The sequence below is a fragment of the Mastomys coucha genome, unplaced genomic scaffold, assembly GCF_008632895.1.
Source record: "Mastomys coucha isolate ucsf_1 unplaced genomic scaffold, UCSF_Mcou_1 pScaffold1, whole genome shotgun sequence".
Lineage (NCBI taxonomy): Eukaryota > Metazoa > Chordata > Mammalia > Rodentia > Muridae > Mastomys > Mastomys coucha.
In genome coordinates, this window is record NW_022196891.1 from 87,053,927 (window position 1) to 87,071,426 (window position 17,500).

Genomic DNA, 17,500 nt, shown 5'->3' on the forward strand with positions numbered 1-17,500 from the left:
AGGAAGTGTCTCCCTGTGCACACACACTGAGTGCAGGAAGTGTCTCCCTGTGCACACACACTGTGAGTCCAGGAATTGTCTCCCTGTGCACACACTGAGTGCAGGAACTGTCTCCCTGTGCACACACACTGAGTCCAGGAACTGTCTCCCTGTGCACACACTTTGAGTGAGGGAAGAGAGGAGAGGTACTGAAGGTATCGAGATCTCTGCTGAGCCCATGAGTCTGCCTTCCTGGAGAAGGCGCTAGATTCTAGCCATGAAGCCCCCTTTCCTTTCTGCAGCACACAGGGTTCCCACTGCTCTAAGACTTTTCAAATGAAACCTGGCCTCGTGCAGATGAGACTCGCAGGAACACGCCCCAGAGCTTCTGCTCTGCCCCTCATGACTGCTGTGAGGGAGAGTCCGATGGCGTTCATGATGCTGAGTCAAGGAAGGCAGGGGGGTCACAGGTCTTAGGGAGATGTGCTGGACTCCCACTCTTTCCTTCCTGGAGGTGCTGGACAGGTGGAGAGCTGAGTGCTGAGGGTGCAGCCGTGCCTCAGGACTGGCTTAGGAGACCACACTGGGCTTCGCCAGCACTGACCCAGGAACCTGCACTCGTTTGGGCCTACCCATCAAGGACAGGTCCGATGAGCACTGGTCAGACGCTTCAGACACTTCCTGAACTCCAGCCTTGGCACTGCCCTGCATCTCTAGGCCTTTATTTCTCCTAAACCCTCATGGCCATTCTGTTACAACACAGTGCTCCACGCTCATTTAGTTCTTCACCAAAGGGTGAAAAACCCCTGTGGCTATGAACCTCTCTGCTCAGGAGATAGACAACAAAGAAAGAAAAAAAGAAAGAAAGGAAGGAAGGAAGGAAGGACAGAGAGGGATGGAGGAAGAAAGAAGTTCCAGGTTAAACCCAGTCTGCCACCTTTAGAAATAAGAGGCTCCAGAAGCCAGTGTCACAGGTGCTGCCTACTTGGTCTTGTGACACTCAGTAGGCAGTCAGAAACTCTTAGCTGCAGAGCGTGTCCCAGGCACCTTGACCTCAGACTGATGAACCAGGAGGCTCCATTAGGTCTATCGCACCCTAGCGTCTCCAAACAATAGGGTCTCTGGGCTAGCCCCCTCCCCCCAACCCCCACCAGGGCTCTTCACGGCCTTCTCAGCAGACACAGCCACCTCCAGCTGTCCTGCAGGAGCTGACTGTACAAACCTACGCTTGATGGCTGGAGAGCCACCAGCAAGCGCTCTGGCACAGAACTGAACTAATGTGAGACTGGCGCAGACGAGCTTTCAGAGTCTGCAAGCCAGGACCAGAACCGTCAGGAAGTGCACGGACACCTCACAATCCCAACGCAGGTCAGCATGGCTCGCTGGAATGTCACTGCCTCCTGAGCTCTGTGAAAATGTATCTCAGTGAGCCCAGGGGATGCGGGTCACGGAGCACAGCACACATTTTGAGGTTCTCTGTTGAACTCTTGTTACACTAAGCACCACTCATCCACAGCAGAGCCCTGTGGAGCTCCGTGGCAGCCATCCTCTAGAAAGACAAGCCTCTTTACCCTTCACACATAACTAAGCTTCTAGGCCAGTCTGAATCACAGAAAATCTGCCTTGCCATGCAGTCGAATATTACTTAGAAGGACCCTGCGTGGCCGCTCAGAGCATCCACGTTAACACGGGTCTCCCTTTCCTGCTTTTCACTATGGGCACAGATGTCCTCACTTGAGCTTGAAGAAAGTGTGACCCAGAGATGTACTGTGACCTGCCAGGCCAGAGTCTGTTAAGAGGGAACTTGAGCTCTGGCACTTGGCTATGTCTCATGTCCTGCTCTTTCATCTGGGCTGTGTACCACTGAGTCCCCTTGCTTCTGAAACAACCAGGAGGGAATGAGTTAGCTTTTCTGGATGTGTCTGACTCACACATAGAGACAGTCACTTGAATACCTCACAGAGAGCTAAGCACAGAGCACCCGCCCACAACAGGCCAAAGCACTTAGAGACAAGGATGGGCCCTGAAAACTGGACCAAAGCTCACGTCTACGCCCACGGTTGCTCACACTGGCCACCTCAGGAACCCTGCTGAGGGAGACATAGGTACACAGCCTCCTGACCCAAGGAGTGTCAGTGTCCTATGTCAGCTCGTCAGTGTGGGCACTACCCTGGCAAAGGCTGTTGTCCCTGGCACTCTAGTGTCACCCAGGAAACAGAGCTCAGCAGTGACTCCTCCTACTGCTAAGTGTTCTGGGTCCAAAAGCCTGAGGAGGTGACCAGTCACCAGAAGTGGAGTGGCAGAGGTGCTTCTGGACGGGGAGGTGCAGATCCTGTCACCTATAGTCCCCCCCCCAACCCCCAACCCCCGATAGCATCAGCATTTGGTAAGGTGAGGGAAGAGAGCCCTCAAGAAAGGGAGAAAAGAAGGCTTCGAGGCGAGGCTGGGGCATGTACAGGTCGAACAAGAGGAGGTAGACCTTTCAGCTGCAGGGCCTCGGGGGATGGCTCGGTGGAGAAAGCTCTCGCCTCCCAACTGTGAGGGTCGGAGTTCAGATCCACAAAACCCAGTGTGATAGCTGGGTCAGTGTGGTTGCCAGTCTGTGATCTCAGCACTGCAGAGGCAGAGACAGACAGGCTGGCCAGACCGGCTGAACCCAGGAGTTCAATCAATACAACAGAGCGTGATCAAAAAAGATGCCTTTGGCTTCTACATCCATGTGTGCACCTTCCTACATGCATGTATATGTACGCATGTACATGCACACATGAAACACACACGTGCACATATGCCACACATAAATACAGATGTTTTTTGCCTAAAGAGACCAACTTCCTAGTAAGTCCTTTACTTTAGTGATTAGACGGGGTTGTGAAGTGACACCATGCCCCCGGCACGAACCCTGCAACGCTTTTCTAGGAAGAACATTTTTGTGCGTTGGACGTTTGCTGTGAAAGCTTGGGGATGCCCTCTTTCCTTAGTCCCTCAGAAGGATATCCTGAGAGGTCCCTCATTTTTCTCTCTCTGGTTACACCCTGCAGGATCCAACCCAAGACTCGGCCATCACGCCTTAGCTCCCGAGTCCCTGACTCAGGCCTCACAAGATGCATGCTTTGCTCAAGTTCACGGCCACAACCCATTGGGTCTGCAGTATTAGGGGCTCCCCTGAACCCAGCTGCCACCCAGCTCGAGTCGGGGGGGGGGTGCCTTGCTGCTGTGGGAATCTCAAAATCCGAGACCAGGGTAGTTCTCTTCTTCCCACTTCTCTGCCATCTCCCAAACTTGGCTGATGGTATCCTTGATGCCAACTGTAACCCTTGCTTGGCATGATCCAAGCCACACCTAGCACAGCATTCTAGTGTCCTTCCGTCCTGTTTTCCATCAAAGCAGCCCTGGATGTAGCTGCAAGCTGACTGCTTGTCCCCAGGGCTGGGAGGTTCATGCACACCTGGTGTGCTCTCAAGGGAGTGGAGAGCTTTGGAGCAAGAAGCTAATGACAAAGACCTCCATCCCAACTTCCAGAGCAGAGCAGGCCTTCCTGCCAGCTGACCCCGCACCTACCTGACATTCCACATCGCAGTAGAACGCCTGCTTGCACCGTCCACATTTTGACAATCCTTCTTTCCTTAAAAACAGAAAAGGGTGTCTTAGTGGTGAGAGACAGAGACAGGTAGTAACAGACACCACTTGGTCACCTGCACTATTATATCCAGTGGTACCTGGGCCCTGACTCAGCATCACCTGTACTATTATATCCAGCGGTTTGTGGAAAGTCAGATTCTCTTAGGTCTTGGTTTTCTGATGAATAAGAAATCACAGGAGTCACTGAACATGTTGTTACAGCCCATGAAGGAATGTCGGGTCACGGATGTAGGGCTGGTAGCACCAGGTGAGTCACAAAGCTCAGAGTGTAGGGAATACAGGAGAGGGATTCAAAGATCATCTCATACTACATGTAAAAAGTAATGTGCCCAGTAAGCGGCGGCCCATCCCTGAATGTGGTCCTATGGCATCCATCTGGCTGGCTGCTATACACATCTACTTTGTACAGGTTACATTGACTGCCCTGCTGTCCTGTCAACAGGGGGCCTGCTCACTGTTATGATGTCCCTGCTTCTCGGGAAAGATGAGGGAGTGCTACCTCCTGATTTCTAGGAGCTACAGTGTGTGTGTGTGTGTCTGTCTGTCTGTCCATGCTGGAGTGTCTGTCATCCCTGCTGGCGAGTGGGGTGGGGAGTCCACACTACAGTGCCTGTCATCCTTGCTGTGGAGGGAGGCCATGCAGCAGTATCTCTCATCCCTGCTGCTGCTGTGTGTGTGTGTGTGTGTATGGGGGGGGGGGAGTCCTGGATACTTTTGCTGCTGTCACTTTTGTCATTTCTCCTCTAACCACCTTTGCAGCCCCAATGAGCTGGCACCAGCAGGGGGCTGACACCTGCTCATGGAGATTGCACATATTAATGCTTCCACATGGCCCCTGCTCCTCACCAGTTCAGGGCAGGCACCATGTTCTTCCCTGATGGAGAAAGTGATTCAGGAAGGCCACCCAGAGAACTGAGCAGATTGCTACTGTGCAAGGAAGTGCCTGGTTCCAGGGACCAACTGGAACGCATACGTTCATACACCAGGTTTACCTGCTCCAGTGGCTCAGAAAGGAACCCACTGATTGGGTAGAGTGAATTCTCGGGCCCAAATCACCCGAGGGCCCCTCTGACAGAGAGGGGTAACAGGCTTAGAAGCTGGCCGCTTGCCCTCTACACCAAGGCGGAAAAGGTCAGAGGGCGCTCAGATATAACTGTGAAGTGACATGTCAGCGCCTGGCAAGTGGTGTGACCTGGGAATCTTGCCAAGGAGCAGAGCAGAGGCAGGAAGACCACGGAAGGAGCACTCACAAGTCCTCCCAGAAATCAGTTATGACTGGGAGAAGCTCCCATAAGCAAGCCAATTCAAAATCCACCTTTATAATTTATTTCTGTCTTCTAGGAAAAAAAAGATCTGAGACCTTCTTCCTTGACAACTTGATGAAAACTACTAACTTTTCCCAATAATCTACTCTCCCGCTCACCTATCCCTGTCCCTATCTGTGACGCTGGCCTGCTCCTCAGGGGCCCAAAGCAAAAGCACTGTGAGATCATGTCCTTCAGCAATGGACTGTGAGCAGGCACACCTCCTGCTTCCTGCTCTGAAATGAAGGTAGCAATCAAGCCAAGTGAGCCAGCTGCCTCCAGAGCAGGCAGTGGGAAAGCTAGCTGCTTTGATGGCTGCTATTAAGGAAGAAACTAAATATGGACCTGGACAGTTTGAGATGGGAAGAGAGGGAGAGGGCCGGGTGTAGACAACAAATGAGTGCTCAGCTGTTCCCACACATGGAAACAGACACAAACTCTTCAGAAGTCTGTAGTGAAGAGGGTCATAAAGTGCCGGCTATGCAAACATGACGGCCTGAGTTCAGGTCCCCAGAACCCACATGAAAATCAGGTAGGTGGAGCATGGCTGTAACCCGGCTCTGACAGGGACTAGGGAGTCAGACAGGTGGATTCTGGGAGATCCCCTGCCGCCCAGCCGGTATGGCCGGAGATCTGTTTCAAAAAGAAAACATAAAGAAAGAGAGTGATAGGAGATATCCAACGTCTTCAGGCTTCCATGTGCAAATGCATAGGTAACTGCACATGCACATGTGCACACATCAGTCATGTGCACACATCAGTCACATGCACGCATCACAGTCACATGCACACATCACAGTCACATGCACATATCACAGTCACATGCACATATCACAGTCACATGCACACATCAGTCACATGCATACATCACAGTCACATGCACGCATCACAGTCACATGCACACATCACAGTCACATGCACACATCAGTCACATGCACACATCACAGTCACATGCACACATCAGTCACATGCACACATCAGTCACATGCACACATCACAGTCACATGTACATATCACAGTCACATGCACACATCACAGTCACATGCACACATCACAGTCACATGCACATATCACAGTCACATGTACATACACTTGACCTAGGTAATTTTTTTTTTTTGGTTGCTGTGATAAAACTGACCAAAAGCAACTTGTGAGAGAAAAGGGTTTCTTTTGGCTTAGAGTCTACCATAAAGGGAAGCTAGGGTAGAAACTCAAGGTAGGGGAGCGAAAAGCAGAGGCCGGGGGAACGCTGCCTACGGGCTTGCTTCCTTCATGCCTACAAATCTACCTTTCTAATACAACCCAGGACCAGCTGCCCAGGGTCCCTGCCCAGTGGGCTGGGCCCTCCATCAATGGAGGCAATGTCCCTACAGACTTGCCTGCAGTACGGTCTGGTGGGGGCAGCTTCTATACCGAGGCTCCTTTTCCTTAGGCGTGCGTCTGGTAAACAAAAACTAACTTTGACACACATGGAAGAAAAAAGGAGTCTCGTGGCTGAGTCTCAACTCTAAACTGACAGACCTAGAACCTGCCCCATGGAGGCAGATTCATACTCTTGGGAGAAACACATTAGAGGCCTGAGGATAACTGACTCTCTTCTCCACAGGAACAGGCAAACGTTGAAAGAAACCTGACTTGGAGAACATACAATGCTAAAACTTGTCAAGTAAGTAACCTGTGGTGGTTTGAATAAAAATGGCCCTCTTAGGCCCATGGGGTGGGTGGGGCACTATGAGGAGGCGTGGCCTTGTTGGAGTGGGTGTGGCCTTAGTGGAGGAAGTGTGTCACTGGGGGCGGGCTTTGAGGCTTGGAAGCCTCCCTTCCCAATGCCTGTGGATCAGCTGCTTTCCCCAGCACCATATGTGGTGCTTCCTGCATGACAATGGGCTAACCTTCTGAAACTGTGAGCCAGCCCCAATGAAATGTCTTTCTTTGTTAAGAGCTGGTCATGGTGTCTTCTTCGCAGAACTAGAGCAGTGGCTAAGATATAACCTGAGTAATAGGGGGGAGGGGGGGCGGTGCAGGGGAAGCTGTGCCAATTGATAAACAAAAATCCCGAGTTTCCTTAAAACCCATCAAGAAAGGAGGCCGGTTCAATGAGCAGTCCACTAACCACCTCTCATGGCCCTCAGCTCCGGCTGCGGAGCACGGACCAACCCAACGTCGTGAGTACCTGGGCAGGGGTCGAGATGCCCTCCAACTTGCAACGTAATTGAGCTTCTGATCCTACCGCCTCTACCTCGTAAGTGCTGGGGTTGCACGGTCACCCCAGTTTCTCCCGTGCTGGAGACTGAGCCAGCAGCTTAATTCTTCAACTGAGCCACATCCCCAAGTTCTCCAGAAGATTCTACTGTGCTTCTAGAAGACAGGGCTGGCCTGGAGTCACACAGCAGGATGGAGAGGCTCACGGTTTCAGAATCTGCCGACACAGCACAGCAGAAAGAACTCTAGAAGCTGGTGTGAGCTTCCAGAAGAGAACCCGAGCCATCTTTCCAGCTCCGCGTCTCCAGTCGCAGGCAGGATGAATCCAGGCCACCCTTCCCTCCACCCAGCTGCGACGCCTCGTCTTCTCTGGGGTTTGGCAAGCTGTGGCGTGGGGCTTGGAGAGAAACAGTTAATACTTTCTGAACTTAGTTTCCCCCACAGAAACGGTGTGGCATGACTAGATACTTGGGGCCTTGAAGGTTCGCTATGAAAATTAAGTGTGCAAAGTTTTGAGTACCCTGCTTAGAGCATGGTCAATGTTCAATACGTGCTGAGCCCTATGTTGGCCCTTTAAATTAGCCTGGTCTGTGCTTCTGTAATCTTTACAGTAACATCAACTACAGAAATGTCTTCAGTAGAGCCACTCAGGCTCATAGCCACAGAACCGATGCTTCTCAGACCTTTGTTTTAGGGGCAAATGTATAACTTGTGATGACTAGAAAGGCTCTTTGTCCACAGAGAGGGAAAATGAAACATTGTAGAAGAATGTAAGTATTTGATTATGTGTGGCGGGAACTGTATATGGGAGACAGAGGCTCTTGTCATTTTCTCTATGGGAGGAAACACAGTGGTTTTCTCTGGCTTCTAAAACTCACAAGCAATGGAGATCAACAAGTTAGGCATGTAATTAATGAGCCTGCTAGTTAGCCCGTTGCGCAGGTGCTGCTGGTCCGCATGAAAAGATCTGCTGCTGTCCACTCTCTGCCTTCTGTTGCCGAAACGAGTGCTTACCGGGTTTGACCATGAAAGGAACGGACGGTCGCTTACAGGGGGCTTGCAATAACAATTACTTTTAACTAACGGTGACAAGTCTGCTCCACCTAACAGAGGCTGCCCGCCCAAATGAAAAGGAGAGAAGCAAAAGCCCATCAGTGAGGCGCAACTTCACCAGAGGCTGAGATTAGACAATCAGTGTGCAGAGTTAGCCCTGGCCTGGCGAAGGTGCTCATACCAGCAAGGCCTGTGGTCCCACTGGGGAGGAACAAAGATAGGCGAATCCGTGGCATGGTCCTATTATAACCCCGGTCAGGGGACCAGGACAGCACTCGGGCTGCGGGGTTTTGTGTGCTGGTGAAAGATGTCCCCCACATCACTTTAATACATGAGGCACAGGGGAAACAGGACCCACACGCAGCAGGGGTTTCTTCCCAGAGCCGGCTGAACCTTCCCCTCGGGTTCCAGCTTTGTTCTGAAGCTTGTTAAAACTGTGACCGGAGTCCTCTGGGGGAGACAGGGAATATTTAGGGCACAAGGCAGCAACTAATATTGTAAGTTTCCCAAACTGCTGGAATGAAAGCCTGCTGTACCAAGTAGAAGGCAGGGCAGGCCGCCCTCAGCGGCTTGAAGAATCCCTTAGACTTCCAAGGTACTCAACTCAGACCAAATGAGGACGCATTGCTCAGATGCTGAAAAGAATTTGAGGATTTTCCAGTTCGTGATGCAGAAATGGAGATTTTGTTAAAGATATCAAATGCAGGCTTCAGCATGCGAGAGAGGAGAAAGGTGTTCAGGAGACAGTGAGGCACACTTGAGAGTTGAGTGTAAGCAGCTCAAAGAAATCTGCTGCAGGCAGGGCATCCCTAAGTGTGGGTTCTTAAAGGGAGAGTGAGTGGCCAACTGTCTTAGCCAACACAGCATGTTGGGGTCCTGAGTTACATCCGAGAAGGTTCTAAGACACAATTTCTCCTCCTGTTCATTTTAGAAGAAATGGTGGAGCGCAGGGATGTCTGCGATGGGAGCATTAATCTGAAATGGTGAAACAGTGGCCTTTGGGGCTCAGGATGTACCCTTTCTCCATAAATAGGGTTTCTCTGGGAGGCCTAGAAAATTGCAGATTTACCACTGGGAAGGGATGGGGCCTTATGCCATTGTCAATCAGGATGGAAGGACCCACTCCTGCACACTGTCCTCTGACACACACTCTCTTGTCTCTCAATTAAAAAAAAAAATCCTTTAAAAAGAGCTACACTTTTATACCCTTTGAGATGAAGGCTGTGTTGTGCAGAACATATTCTACTGGAATATGAAGGTTCTTGGCTTCTTTTGTCTTTTCTAGGGATATATAACCCAGTTAAGCGCTTCAGAAATACAAATACTTTTATATAGGGTAAAAAGTGTCAGAGTACATACTCTCTGAGAACATAGGGGCTAGTAACTAAAGCCTCTGACCTCTGAGGCTCAAAGGACATTTGAGGTTATCACTGTAGACATATGAAGTTACATCTAAGATTGTTCAGGCTCATGGGAAGTATGTCTTACAGGAATGCCACCACAGAGAGACTATTGGGAGCCAGTGCCCATGTCTGTAAAGAGCCTCTAAAAGGAAAAGCTTCTTCAAATCCATGTGTATCGTGAATGTGTGTGTAAGTGTGTGTGTATCATGAGTGTGTGTGTGAGCGTGTAAGTGTGTGTGAGTATGTGTAAGTGTGAGTGTGTGTATGAGTGTGTGTAAGTGTTAGTGTGTGTGTATCGTGAGTGTGTGTGTCCTACCTAAAGAGGCCAGAAGAGGGCGTCATATCCCTCTGGAGCTGGAGTTACAGACAGTTGTGAGCTGCCTGACATGGGTGCTAGGATTTGAACTTGAGTCTTCTGGCTCCAGAACTTTCCTTTCCCACCTCCCTTGCAGATTTTAACAATTTCTGTCAAGTGCCAGAATGTAAAAACATTTTCACTTGTACACTGTTAGGCACCCTGGGGCTGGCTTGCAAACCTTGGTGTGAAACACAGCTCTCCTGAGAGTATCCTGTCCTGTCCTCTACAGCAAGCCCTGCCCTCTGGGTATCAATGCGCCCTGGGGAATCAGAACCTGCATCCCTGGTATTGTGGTCAGCCCTTCCGAGATACTATGAACTTGCCCAGAATAAGCACTTAGGAATTCTCAGATGCATTCTCTCCCGAGCTTAAGTTGACAGCGGAATGCACCTTGCCACTTCACAGGCAAGACTCACCAGGTCTTACACTAATAGATTGGTACAAGGAGTTGTGCACTATTTTTAAATTTCTGATTGAAGATTTGAGGAGACCCAGCTGGATTTCCAGCACGTGTGCCCTGAAAAGATGAGCTGTTTCTAGAACCTTCGAGAGACTTTTTTTTTCCCCCTTGTATTATTTTCCTGCTAAATTGCATATTCTGGTCCTTCCTAGCAGTCTTGAAGAGACAGGATTTCTTTCTGTTCTATTGTGTCCCTGTGAACGCCTTTGCAATTGAAAAGGAAACCTCTGAGGGTGGCAAGCGGGGAGTCAGCAGAAGTGACACAAAGCGAGGTACTAGGCTCTGTGACAGCTCAGAGAGCTAATGAGGCCAAGGTCAGGGGTTCAACCCTGAAAAGGCAGGGACTTCAGTCAATTCCCCGCCTGAGAACTGCACCCCTAAACTAGTGCAGATTCTCAGAATCCACAGATGTGAGGGCTGCAGACGTGGGTGGGAAAGGCACCTGCGAGAGAGACGCAGAGGTTCCCTAGGCAAGTCCCTGAGAGGGAACAGAGACCAGGGTACGGTAGCCTCCCATCAGCCCCAGAGAGGGCAGACCTGGACACCAGACAGCCGGCTCCAAGGAAATCGAGGGCGGGCGGAACTCAGCCAAGCACAAGCAGGGCGCCTGTTCTAGGCCTGGTTAGTTGCAAGGGAGGGTCAGGGCACACACACCAGTTCAAAGAGCTGGCCAAAGCCAAAAGGGGCTGTCTCTGCGGGGCCAGTAAAGGGCTTTTTCAAAATTAGAGTGGCCTTGCACATCACATGAAAGGCTGCCTGGACCGGGCCCTGGAATTACCTTGGAGGTTCAGGGGAGGCAGAAAGAAAGTTGGTCAAATAGAGTCGACTCCATCTCTTTTTTACAGTTACAGGGAAGAGAGGTGATTAGGCCTAGCCAAGAGAGGAAGTCTACAGCACTGGGACACCATAGACACTTCCTGGAGCACTCTCCCTACTTTGAATACTGAAACAGACTCGGGTTTTCACCAATCCTGAGTTTTCTGAAGGTCATGCTCCAGGCTGCAGACTCCCCTAGCCCTGTACTGGGGAACTAGAGGATCTTTTTTTTTTTAAAAAGCATTTTTAAAGAACCTTCAACAGGAAGTGGGCAACCGATTTGTCCTACAAGAATGCTACCCAGAAGCCTTCTGGTAAAAGGACCTGAGAACTCCCATCTATGCAGAGAGGTTCTAAAAACTAAAGAAAGATAAAGAGGGTACTCACAAACTAGGTCCTGCTAGACTACACGGAAGTGTGAGGTGCAAGGGCAGCCACGGAGGGGACCTATGCGCTCCTCCTGAGTAATGCTTTCAAGTACTCAATCATAGTAAGCAACAACGGTTCACACAGAAGGGAGCACGCGCTCTTCGCTCCCAAAGCCTCTGCTGAGGGTACAGAGTGACAACACAATGTCGGCTGAGCCAGCTGACTGTAAGCCGTTTAGAAATAATGACCCAATCCAGTGGCCAGGCCTGAAATCCCAGCTACTAAGGAGGGCTGAACTGGAATTCTGAGGGCTACCTGGACTCTACTGAGTTCAAGGCCAGCCTGGGCAACTTAGTAGTAATGTTTTTTGGTTGTTTTTAATTAGGGATGGACAACAGAGCACTAGTGTTTAACTAGCAGAAGCTGGCGAACTCTGTGAATCCAGGACAGCCAAGGTACGTACAGAGCTTTGTCACAAACAAAACGAAACTAAACAAAACAGCAACAAATTAGGAAAAGGACAGGGGACATAAACTGGGGAGGTGCTTGCCTGGCACCCAGGATCAGCCTCCAACTGAGAGAGGGACATTCAGATGCTATCTCTCAAAGGGAAGGGTGTAGGAAGAGCACAGGCAGATGTGGCTTGAGGGCCTGTGTGAGTGCGCGCGCGCACATACACACATACACACACGTATACATGCTCACACACATACACGCTCACACATATATACATATACAAATACACATATACATACATGTATATGTACATACACACACACACACACACACACACACACACACATACCCACATATATACTAGCTCTTGCGAGTGCATTCGCACACACACACATACACACACACACACCATCATCCAAAGAATAGAGCTTTGGCTTTAACAGCCATCCCTGAAAGAATCATGGCTGAGGTAAGAAATAGGAGTCCCGATGGCCTTATTGGTGGAAAACTCTGTTTTCTCTCATTCTCACTAAATATTTATCTAGTCTCATGCTACAAGAATGACATGTCTGAGCACCCTGGAGTGGGAAGGAGGTACTTTCTGAAGGAGCCCTGCCTTTGTGGGCGCAATGCTGACTGACACTGGGTTTCAGGAAACAATGAAAACTAGCCCCATTTATCATTCTGGAAGATTCCGGAGGACAGCAGGTTTTAGCTCTGTGTCTGTGAGTAGTGTGTTGTGCGCCCATCCAAGGATCCCCTCTACCTCACAAAGCATGCTCCTGGAATTACAATATCATATATATATATGATATAATGTCAGAGAGTCCAAAAACCGAGCTCAGCCCACGACAGACCAGGCGATGGGTACAAGGCACCTGACTCCCACGCTCACCTTCCAGCAGGCTCCACAGCAGGATGAGCCCTTGAGGAATACGTTTACAGGCAGAGGAACACAGTGCCCACAGCCAGCCATTGCAGAAGACACTAGCCCATTCTCTTAGAGCAATGTCCCTGAGTGGCTGTCTCTCAAACAGTGGAAGTGCTAACCCAAGCAAGCGTTCCTTACCTGATAAACGAGTGGACCCCACCCATCCCCTCCCCCACACTAGGACTCGGTACAGCTGTATATGCTACCCCTGAGAATCTTGGTTCCCACAAGGGGCTGGGTTTGCTGTTGTCTTGGTTTGGTTTTTGCTGGGTTGAGCTTGCTCTGTGTAACCCTCCATTTTCTGCACCGGCCTCTCAAGCAGATGGGGTCCCAGGCCTGCGCCACAAATGCTCACCTTAGTCCTAAGGGTCACTTTTAGAGGACATCTTTTATCTGTGTGTCTTCGTCCTCATTACATATTTAATAAACTGATTTAACAGATGAGGGGACACTCTTCTTAGTGCCTATGCCCAATCTCCTGTCTAGAAATCATGATAATTTTAGAACATTTGAAGCTGTATTTCCTCATGTGCTTACAGAATCTTCTAGAATAGCTTGAGTCGGAGCAGCACTGAGTACCGACCTCTTCTTCCAATGCAGGGGGCAGGGGGTTGAGGTCCTTTATGTAACTACAGCTATTCATGCCTAGTTCATGTCGGGCAATGGGAAAAGCAAAGATGGACTGGCTAGGGAATTCACCTGGGGACAGGAGGGCAAAGTCTAACTGCTCACGACGGGACCCTCATCCTCTCTGTTCTTAAAGCCAGTCTGTGTGAGCCCGACAGAGCACAGGGGGCTCTGCTGCAAGAGCCAAGAGGACCTTTGGGCTCTCTCCCTTACTCAGAACAGACAACATCCTTGTGACACAGGGTCCCAGGAGCAAGAGAATGAAGGTCAAGGGGGAGAGCTCAGTCCCCAGAGGCAGAAAAATATTCTAGCATATTCTAGTCAACACCTGGTTACAGCTGAGCCTGTCTTTCTGAAGCCAATAAAATCGAGTCAGAATGTCCAGTTTTCAGTTTGAAATATATGTTTAAAGAAGGTATAAGCACCGTGTGTAGGTGTGTTCCTTTTAAAAGCCTGGCAGAAAGTTAACTAGTGACCAAAACACGTACACAGACATATGGGCAGGTGGGCGGGCAGGCGTGCATACATGTATGTATACATGAGGGACAGCTCTCACCTAGAAGTTACTTATATTTTTAGGAGTTGCCTTCTAGCAGCTGAGGCAAGATCTGCATCTTTCCAAATGTCACCTACCAAGCTGAGAAAATGTGATACTAATTTAAAACTGCCAGAAAGGGAAAAAAAAAATTTCCTGGCACTAAGAATTCTATTTTGTAGAGAGCTTAAAAAAAAAAAAATCTACCATTATTTCTCCGTTAATGTAATATGTTCACTCCTGAAGAAATTATGTTTTTCTTTCCAAGTGAGTTAAATTATGATATAGTAGATATGGCATGAGACCCCAGGAGTTTCATCTATCTTAAGTGATAATACTATACTTCTAGCACAAGAAAGGACAGTGTAGCTTTTATTTAGGGGTATGACACATAAACCTACCCACACACCCCACCTGTAGAATGCTCCTAAAACTCCACAGAGCTGTGCATCATCCCTTTAATACATGTGAACAGGTTAGGCCTCAGTCACACGCAAACAGGAGATGGAGTAACTCAGTCTTAGAACGATCTAGCAAAATTAACCAGATTTAACAGAAACCACGGGATGAGGTACAAAGATTCTTCTAGGTGCATGGATCTCATGAGTTCTGTGTCCTGTGCAATATTTTAGTTGATTTCCAAGGATTCTGATCGTTACATAAGCCAACCAGAAGAGATTGGAGACAATGGAATGACAACCTGGGGCAGCCCTGGAGAGGGAACTGAGGCAAAATTAGTGACATTAACAAATGTCAATGGGGGAGGGGAGCAAACTCTCCCACAAACGGCAGGACTCCTGAGGCTGGATGATTTGTAAGGGTCGGTAAAGATTTCTGGAGGCTTGCATGTCTGCGTACCATCAGGACACTCCCAACAGGAGAAGCCCATCTCAGCTGTCAACGCAGATACTAATTTCAGGAGGAGGAAAGTGGCCACGAGTCCCTACTACGCACTCGGGGCAAGGCCTACACCTCTCACCGCACAGCACCAAGGCTTCCCGCAAGCACCCAGGACCCCTGATGGAGGCCCCTGCTGTGCCGGGTGACCGGCTTTGCTCCTCTACTGCAGACACCCACACTGCTGCAGACTCCCAGCCACAGCGAGGCTGAGAAGATCAAGGGAGCAGTCGCAGCAGCCTTTTTAACTTTGGGAAAACCCAATGCTCACTTCACTCAAACGTCGCAAAGTGGTGCCACGACCCTTTAGCTCTTGGCTCACCAATTCAAAGAGGCACATCACATACAGCCCTTCCGCTGCCCTCGGCATGGTTCTGCGTCTAGTTCCTTTCCAGGTCCCCCCCCCCCGGCTCCCGCCCCCCCAAGCGGAAGACAGTTCTGGCAGGGAGTCCGGCCGCGATTACTCTAACACGCAGCCTTTGTCCATTCTTTTGTTGTCTTATTGTAGAATGGGGCGCACCGAGTCCGGGGAGGCTGGGCAATTCGCTGAGTGCAGGACCGGCCCTCACGAGGTACCTGCAGAACCCCAGGTTAGCTTAATCTAGCCCACCATCTCCACTTCAAAGATGAAGACCCTGACCTTCAAAGCCAAGTAAGGCAGGGTTCCTCCCTCAGGCATCCACAGATGGCCTGGGGCAGGCTGAACTCCAAAGCCAGACCCCCCCCACCTCAGCAAACTTTAGGAAGCACGGAAGTGGGTGGGTAGGTAGTGTCAGTCCTGACAGGCCAGCCTTCAGTCCCTAATAAGTGCCTGGTGTATACACGGCTACCACCTTTCCTCTCTGGGCTGTACTTTCCCAACAGTAAAATGATCTCTTCTCGACCTTTAAAATAAAGTGTGTCTGTAAAATGAAGAGACAGGGTGGGATGAGGAATCCCAACGTTCCTTTCTGATCTGCAACTACCTTTAGGCTTAGCATATGGGCGTGGATACAGCGTCTACACACTCAGGACATATATGATGTACTACAGTCAAATATTCTCCCTACAAACTGTGCCCCCCTCACACCAATCCACGGAGCCCAGTCTCCATAAGCGTGTCTGTCCCATACCCTCTCTGGTCAAGAAGGACCGGAAGCGTCCCTGGCTGATCGGGTTCTCACTCCTTGGGGCGTGGGGGGGAGCCGCCCATCTCAGGACTGCCAGGGAGGCCTCGGGACCCCAGGGAGCCTAAGCTAGAAGGGACACGCGTGGGGCGGCGCAGGTCGGGCTGCGGGGCAGGCCGTGGCTGAGCGGACGCGGCGCACGTGGCCCCGCGTGGCCCCTCCCTCCCGCACGGTCCCCGCGTACCTGGCGAAGCAGCACTCGCAGTGGTGGCCCCGCTCGCCCACGGTGAGCACGCAGGCGTAGGCCGGGCAGGAGAAGAGAAGGTCGCCCACGTGGAAGGGCCGCAGCGCGCGGAGCCCCCGGCCCTTGCCCGCGCTGCAGAAGCGCTCCAGGCCGCCACGGGCCTCGGCGCGCATGCTGGCGGCGCTGCGGCTGCGCGCTGCGGGGCACGCGCGTCACGGGAGGGAGGGAGGGAGGGAGGGAGGCAAGGAGGGAGGGAGGGCAGGTCTGCGGCGGCGGCCGCTGGCCTTCAAGGAACTCGCGGCTCGGCTCGGGGCGGGTGCTGTGCCCTGGCCGCGCCCCCGGAGCGCCGGGCGGGAGGGCGGTGCGCAGGGCGCGCGCGCGGGAGTCCGCCCGCACCCGCCAGGCTGCGCTGCCTGCCCCGCGGAAAAGGTCGGCGTCCCAAGCCACCCGGGCCACCACCCGCTGTGCCCGCACCCTGCGTCCCCACCCAGATCCCGGGTGGTGGAGCCGTGAGTGAATGAATGAGGTTTGCCGTTGTTGACCTGTGCGTGCAAAAAAAGCACCGTTCTCACCTCGCAGGGGACTAGAGAGAGAGGGTTCATTCTGGAGCCAATGCGAGGGGCCATGGCCAGGTTTGGGTTACCCCAAACTCCACATTCCAGCGTTGTAACAATTCGATTTTTAAAAATGCCCATAATAACAGAAAAAGACATAAATCAAGACATCAAAAATATATCGGTAGGAACCCCCCCCCCCCCGTAGGCTCACTGCAGAAGGGAGGGAACCTTAGCTATAGGCCTCACATGCAACCTGACTACGTTCTTAGTGTATGGGTTGGTGTGAGCTAGTGACCTAATAATGTTCCAGACCGTTTTCCCTGTTGTTCACATGTTGGTAGGTTAGACGAAGGATAGGCAACAGGTAGCTATTAAGGGAACAACTGGAGAGCGCCCAAGGAGAACTGCCAGTAAGCTCCAGACCTGCAACATTGCAGCCTCTCCGCAAAGGTTGAAGTTCAAGTCGGTTAATTAACTCTGCAGAAAGAGGGACAGTGCCAGCTGCAGGTTTTGGGTTTTTTTTTTTCCTCCAGCTTTCATTCACAGGGCAAATATAGAATT

General features: G+C 51.0%; 1 protein-coding gene across 2 annotated transcripts in view; it reads right to left on the reverse strand.

Annotated features, from left to right (window-relative positions):
- Smyd2 (SET and MYND domain containing 2) overlaps positions 1-16,595 on the reverse strand; it is a 44,124-nt gene extending 27,529 nt beyond the window's left edge. Inside the window, exons 1-2 of one of the 2 annotated variants that reach the window (XM_031338572.1) lie at positions 16,383-16,595; positions 3,541-3,604 (exon numbers count right to left, since the gene is read on the reverse strand). In XM_031338572.1, the coding sequence (XP_031194432.1) occupies positions 3,541-3,604; positions 16,383-16,555 (237 nt within the window). In that variant the 5' untranslated portion in view covers positions 16,556-16,595. The remainder of the gene's footprint in view (positions 1-3,540; positions 3,605-16,382) is intronic. The other variant, XM_031338580.1, reaches the window with a different exon arrangement.
- Between the last annotated feature and the right edge of the window lie 905 nt (positions 16,596-17,500).